Here is a 6,956-nt window from a genome sequence, read left to right on the forward strand (position 1 = left end):
CTCGGGGGGCTGGCGGGAGGGCGGGCTTCGGACGGGGAGGCCAGGGTCGGGCGCCATGTTAAGGTGGATGAGGCGTGTTTGGGGCATCTGGTCAATGTGGATGCTGTGCTTGGGCTCCTCCTGGGGCTTGGGCCGCAGCGTGGCTGTGGCCGTGGGCAGGATGACGTAGCTCGTGTCCAGGGCCTTCTCCTGGGCCCGGCTCAGCTCCGAGTCCAGCTTCTTGAAGATGTCCCCATCCCCCACGAAGGAGGACTTGGGCGCCCGGTCCTTCTTAAGGGTCAGCGAGTGGTTGGGGAAGTCGGGCAGGGGGCCGCCCGGGCAGCGGGGCGAGCCGTGCAGGTGCAGCTTGGACACGTTGGCCGGCAGGCTGTTGAAGTTGGGGGGCGGCGCCTTGGCGTGAGCCAACTTCAGCTTCTCCTCTTCAGGCAGCGACGGCCGCTTGAGTGTGCCCGTGATGGTGGCCGTGCGGCAGGCTGCGATGTCCTTGTTCAGCACTGAGGGACAGGCGAGGGGTCAGAGCAACCTCCGGGGGGCCTGCCAGGTCCCCACTGGGTATGCCCCCTCCTATGTTTGGTGCTGCAGTGGCTGGGGTTCCTTTTAAACAAGGCTGGGACATGGGGTGCCCCTCTGTCCGCCCCCATAAGGGGACAGGTGACCACCACCCACACTGCCCTTCCGGCAGCTGGGTGGTACGTTGGCCCTGGAGGTAGCCCACAGTGCCTGGACATGTAGGGACACAGCTCCTCGCTGCGGGCAGGATGGCCTGTTCCTGGGGGCCCAACTGCCCCTCCTGTTCAGCTGCACGGGGACCAGGCTGGCTGCCATGACCTCTGTCCTGGGCTCCAGGTTGCCCACCCCCACCTGGCCCTCAGAGAGCCTGAAGCTCCCTGGTCCAGCTGCCCGTCCGGCCCCCTCAGGGCCCAGCCTCAGGAAGCCTGCCCTGACTGCAGCGCCCTCCCCCTGCTGGCCAGGTGGCACCTCTGTCCCGCCCGAGACGCCAGCGCCTGTCAGCTCTTTCCTGCATTCCGCCTCATCGGCACACGCCCTCCGAGCGGCCCAGGCTGACGGTCACTCGCTGGCTATGGGCTGAAGCTTTTCATGCCGCCCTCTCTGCCCCTGGTCTTCTCCCCCTCTGGCCACCAATGCCCTGCACCACTCCCTGTGGCCCAACAGGGGACCCACCATCTTCTCCACCAAATCTGTGGCCCCCCAGGGTCAGGAAGGGCCCTCCCCTCATTGCCTCCCCCTGCACGCCCCTCCCTTGAGGCCTCCCAGCCCACCTCAGAGCATTGAGCCCCACGCACTAGGCAGACACCCCGAACTCCATCCAGATCCCGGGCCCCTTGCCGGGGTGCCCACTTCACCCCATGTCTGCCTGGGTAGGGGCCTGCTCCCGGCACACTCAGCACTTGGCTGGCTGTGTTTATGACATGCACCCCCCCGCCACCCCCAACCCCACGGCCACCGGCCATGGGTCAGGCTGGGCCATCTTACTAACGAGGAAGGGATCGGAGGCTCAGAGAGGCTGCTACCACCCCAACAGGGCTGGGCCTGGCTTCCAGAGGCCCCCAAGTCTTGGGGTCACCTCCCAATGAGGTTGGCGAGGCTACATGAGACTAAGGGGGGCGGGGCGGCTCCAGCTCCTGTTCAGCCCAACCAAGAGCTCACCTCCTCGAGGAAGCCTCCCCACACCGGGGTCTACCTGGCAGCTTCTGACACCTCCTATGTGGGGTTGTCCCAGCCCCCCCCCCATGGCTGTCTCTGGAGGTGCTCCTCAAATATCTGACAGGCCAGAGGGAGCACCACCCGGTGGTCCTGCCCAACTCAGAAAGACACCGCAGGTCAGTGCCCTGACCTCTGGCTCACAGAACGACGGTACTGGGGCTTCCTTTTATTGGGTGAGCGATTGCCTTCTTGCCTTTGCTTCCAGGCAGTCCAGCGCTAGCCTGGGGGTCAGTGGCGGGTCCTTGTCCCTGTTTCCCTCTTGCTCCCAGTGTGAGAATTTAACCCGCCCCTCCTCCAGGGATGGACTAACAATGGAGAGATGAAGGCAACATAGAATGTGGGCCCTCAAGGGAGCGCAGGCCGGGCTGAGTGATGGGCGGAGGCGGGTGGGGGGCAGGGCAGCTCCGGGTCTCATGCAGCGCTTGCCCAGCCTCACTGCTCCTACCAGGAGGGTGAGGTCGAAGACCAGCAGCGTGTGTGGGTTCTGAGGACTGAGGCACGACGGGGAGCGGGCAGGGGGGCCCCAGATGGTCCTCTTCAGGGCTAAGAACTCCACCAGAACAGACACCCCTGCACCCGCAGAGCCCGAGCTCCAGGACAGGTTTCCGGAGTCCCCCAGACCCTGCCTGCAGCCTCAGGGGGTCGGTGGGGGTGGGAGGCATGTGGGCAGCTGGGGCGCGCCCAGGTCTGGCCCAGGTCCAGGGGAGGGCCCTTGTCTCCCCGCTCAGATCAGGGCTCCGGGGCAGAGTCCCCTGGGTCTGGGTGGACCTGACCCAGCGCCACTGTGGGCTGTGGGAGGCAGGGGTGAGACAAGGACAGACAAATGAACAGATGCATGAAGAACAAAAGAAGAAGCCAGTGGGCCCTGGCGAGGGCCACCTGTCGCTCTCACCTGTCAGGCGCTCACCTGATCTACAGGCCAGATCCACGTCCTTCTCAAAGTCTGTCTGCAAGACAGAGACAGGGCAGGGTGAGGGCCCGTGGGCCAGCGGGCGGGGCTGGGCGGCTGCCCCGAGCACCATGATGTCTGCGGGCTGGTGGGCAAGGCCACAGTGCCGCTGCAGCATACTGCCGAGGGCTAAGGGGGGCCACGCGCTCACGAATGCCCACGTGTGTTCACACCGTGAACTCCTGGAGGATGGCCACACCCTGCATGCGCGCCTGTGGACCAGCTGGGAGGGGGAGGCCGGTCCCGCCACAGTTCACGCATGTTGTTGCCCCTGTGGCCTCTCTCGTCCCCTTTGCCCCTGAGCCTCCAGTACCAGAACCCCTCTGCTGTCCCTCACTTCCCTCCAATGGGGCACAGGGGGCCCCACACGAGAGCCCCTGCTGCTCAGGCCACCACCTGCTGACGTGGGGCATGGGGGCCTGCGCCATGTCAACTCTTTGGTCATTGCCACAGCTCTGGGAATGAGGACATGGAGGCCGGCCGATGGGGGAGAGGCAGAGAGCAGGGTTGGGACGCAGATGTCTGGTGCCAGGGAGGGCACCAGCTGTCCCTCGAGCAGTGTCCACGGTCTCTGCCACAGCCCCAGCCCCATCCCAGGCTTGGGCCACCCCAGGTCAGTGGCCTTCTCCGGGGGCACTAGGCCCCAGGGGACCGCCGGGCCCTTAATCTCAAACCTGGAGGACCCTTCCCGGAAGCGCAGAGGTCAGGCTGGCGGGAAGAACACAAAGCCTGAGGCCAGAGGTCAGGCTAGGAGCAGTGTCAGAGGCCCAGGGCCCAGCCTCCTCCACCTCCAGCCCCACCCTGGCTCCTGACGACACCAGCGCCCTGCCCCGGGCCGGCCACTGGCATCTGCTGAGGCCCTGCCTGTGACCCGACCCAGCCACCTCAAAGAATGACCGAGTACCCCGTCTGCCAGGCTCACTGCGTGTCAGGGGCAACCCAGTGGGCAGCAGCTGCAACACGACATTGAGAATTCACCCAGCGCACTGCCAGGGCCTGAGGAGATGGCCTGATGGGGACGCGGGGCGGGCTCCCGGGAGAAGGTGGAATCTCAGTGGACACCTGCGAGGCGGGCAGCACGAGGGTGGAGTGGACAGAGGGCAGCGCCTGGGGCCAGACAGCACGTGTGGTGCTAGAGGACCAAGGAGTCTGGTCCTGAGGGGACCTGGCTGAGGACTAGGCCACAGCAGGGTCAGGGTGAGTGGACACGACAGGCAGTCCCCCAGGGAGAAGCCAGGAGCTGAGACAATGTCCGGAGCACACAGAGGGTGGAGTCTGACCAACGGGCACTGCTGGTCCCCAGGGTGGGCCTGGGGTGGACATCAGCCCTGCGCAGACTCTCGTCAATTTTACCCTTTCCATCCCCAAATCCTGGACCAGGGATTTCGCCTTGGGGAGCCTCGGTTCCCCCAACCTGGAACTGGGCTCAGGCTTAATGGGGCTATGGGGTCCAGAGCTCAGAGGCAGCCTGTGCCGGGCTCCGGGCCCTACCATGAGCTGGGCGTGACCGTTCTGGAAGGAGCCCCCCGAGTCCCCGTTGCCCTCCTCCTGCCGATCCACCACGCGGCACTTCACAGCGTCCTGGACCTGGGAGGGAGAGCAGAGGCAGTCAACGGCAAGCCCCGCCCCAGGAAGCCTGCGCCCAGGTGTGCCGAGGACTGTGAGCCCCAGCTGACCACTCAGGCCCAGTGCGGGCCCAGCCTCGTCTTCTCTGACTCCCTCTGTGCCCTTTGAGGTATGAACTCAGAAGTGGGGAGCCCCCCGAGAATGCGCTGTGGGCCCTGCTGGCCAGAGGCGGGAAGAGCCTGACACGGGGCTGAGGTGGCATGGTGTCCAGACCTGTCCTGCGTCACCACGGCCTCCGCTTCTCTGACTGGCCCTCACTCCCTCAGGAGATGCCCCACCAGAGTGCCCACAAGTGCCCAGGGCGAGGCCACGTGTCTGTGGGGGAGCTGGGCAGGGGGGGTGTCACCCACTATAGCCAGGGACTCTTCGGAAGAGGACAGTATGACGGCTCCGTCTGTCAGGCAGCCCCTCTCCTGGGCGGGCCACGGCCTGTCTCACCGTCCACTCAGCTTCTTGGACGTGCTCTCATGTTTAATCGTATGCGCTCGCTTTCCATTCTCAGGTGTTCCTTCTCTGTAGCCTGTGGTTTTTGTTTTACAGAAGCCAGGCCACTGAGGGCCAAGGGCATGGCCTTAGAGCCTGGTCAGTGTGTGGCCGCCTGGGCTCAGACCCACCCAAGGTGACTGCCCCGTGCCTGCCTGCAGCTGCCCCATTTGCAGAAGGGGCTGTCATGAGATCACAGGTGCGAGTAGATAGGGGCCAGGACTAGGCACAGGTGGGCTTTTGCTGAGGACGTCACTGCAGGGCCTGTGACGTTTCTTCCCTCTGGGGTGTGTCCGTGGCCCAATGGGTGGATTGTGGCTTTTCTGTTGCAGGCTCTCCTCAGGTCCTTGGGGTTTCAGAGGAAAACTCAGGGCCAACTGGGCCTGTTTCAATGGCAGAAACTTCGGGTTTTCATCTTCCTGCCTTTCCTTATAGTCAAAGCCCCTGGAGGTGGGTGTTCACATCTCCCAGGAGGTATGAGCTGGGGTGGGGGGGCTCAGCTGATGGGGTGACTGAGGTCAGCATGCACATTTCCCCCAATACATTCTTAGTCCTGCACCTCCATCTTCGGCTGCACAGGTCCCTCCAGCCCAGGCTGGTGTCCACACCCCCCACAGTGAAGCTCCCGGTGGGGGACTGGTGGGGGCAGCGCTGCCAGTCCAGGGGGATTGAAGCTGCTCCCTAAGCAGAGAACCAGTCCTGGTCCTCCCTCGGAATTCAGAGGACCTTGGGGGCCCCACTTCCCAAAGCTCCCAGGCCTCAGTGGGGTGGGCCGGCCACTCCGAGCCTCCCGCTGTCGGCTGTGCGCTGGGCTGAGTTCTGCTTCCGACTCCCAGGTTTTGTCGCTGTCACTCCTCTCCTGTTTTCTTTATCCTTTCAAATCTGTGTGCCTTAAAATTCCCTCTGCAGCCTTTCTAGGAGGTCCCACGGGGAAGCCGGCCATCTGCCTGTCCACTCCTGCCCCTGCAGCCCCGTCTAACGTCCCCAGCAGCCCTGCACTGGCCCTCACTGTTCTCCATATGACCCTGAAGAAGGCACCAAGCCCATCAACATCAAGATGCATGTTTTTTTCACATTTCAGCCCCTCTAAAATTGGAGTACATGGCCTCAAACGTCGCTACCAGCGAGTGGCAATCGGGACACACGCTGGTAAAAACCTTCTCTGGCTACCTTCTGGAGAGGTCCAGAAAATGCCAGACTAGGAGCCTCAGCTGCCATGAAAGCTGCTCACATCTCTGGTGGCTCCCAGGGTCCCAGGAGGACACAGCCCCTGCACCCACCCAGTCTGAGCCAGCGCAGGGCGCAGGCTGACGCCCAGCAGCCCCGAGGACCCTGCAGGCGCCTGTTGGGCGCCTGACCCCCTGCGCCGCCGGCCGCCCACCTCTCTCCTCAGGATGCAGTGCACCATCACTATGACAAAACCCTCCAGCGAGTCGAAGACAGCGAAGAGGATCTGGAAGAGGGCGGAGCGGCGGTCGGTGACGGCAAGCACGGCCGACATCCAGGTCAGCGCCAGAAGCGGCAGCACCACGCAGGAGCTCCACAGCGAGGCCCTGCAGACAGGGCGGCATCAGGGCTGCCTGGCCTGGTGCTCACGCCCCGCCCGGGAGGGGACACGCAGGCCGGCCGGGACCCGGCCTCAGGCCCCATCTCCCTCCCAGGGGCCGGGCCAGGACCCCCTTCCCACCAGGGAGAGTCTCCGTGGGGTCCCCACTGGGCCTCCCACGCCTGGGCTGTGTCCTGTCCCCGGGGCTCTCCACCCCTGCCTCCCCGTCCTCTGTAGAGACCCCACCCCTGACCAGCCTCCCTGAGTTCTGCCAAGTGCGAGGGCTTCCAGGGGGATTGGGGACTCGGGAGGGTGGCCCCGGGTGAGGGAGGGAGCTAGCTGGGACACCCCGGCTCCTGACTGTCCTGGAGACCACAAGGAGGGTAGGAGGTCCCAGTCAGGGCTCCAGGGCCCGAACTGTAAGACGCCAGGGGAGGGGTGCTTGGCCAGGCCTCTGAACTCTAAACAGAAAGAGGGAGGGAGAGAGGAAGACGAGGAGAGAACCAGAGTCCTCAGGGAGGAGGAGGCAGAAAATCTGTGGGGATGCGACAGGACAGACAGGCAGGGGACCAGGGCAGAGACAGACAGACAGGAACGGGCTGACACGTGCTTCTCCCCCCCCCCCCC

General features: G+C 64.7%; 1 protein-coding gene across 1 annotated transcript in view; it reads right to left on the reverse strand.

Annotated features, from left to right (window-relative positions):
- Positions 1–6,956, reverse strand: part of ADGRB1 (adhesion G protein-coupled receptor B1) — a 62,554-nt gene that overhangs the window by 2,979 nt on the left and 52,619 nt on the right. The window contains exons 25-28 of the mRNA XM_019657773.1: positions 6,165–6,336; positions 4,166–4,261; positions 2,633–2,672; positions 1–494 (exon numbers count right to left, since the gene is read on the reverse strand). The exon at positions 1–494 is cut by the window's left edge and continues 267 nt beyond it. Coding sequence (XP_019513318.1) covers positions 1–494; positions 2,633–2,672; positions 4,166–4,261; positions 6,165–6,336 — 802 coding nt within the window. The remainder of the gene's footprint in view (positions 495–2,632; positions 2,673–4,165; positions 4,262–6,164; positions 6,337–6,956) is intronic.

The sequence above is a fragment of the Hipposideros armiger genome, unplaced genomic scaffold (assembly GCF_001890085.2).
Source record: "Hipposideros armiger isolate ML-2016 unplaced genomic scaffold, ASM189008v1 scaffold_280, whole genome shotgun sequence".
Classification (NCBI taxonomy): domain Eukaryota; kingdom Metazoa; phylum Chordata; class Mammalia; order Chiroptera; family Hipposideridae; genus Hipposideros; species Hipposideros armiger.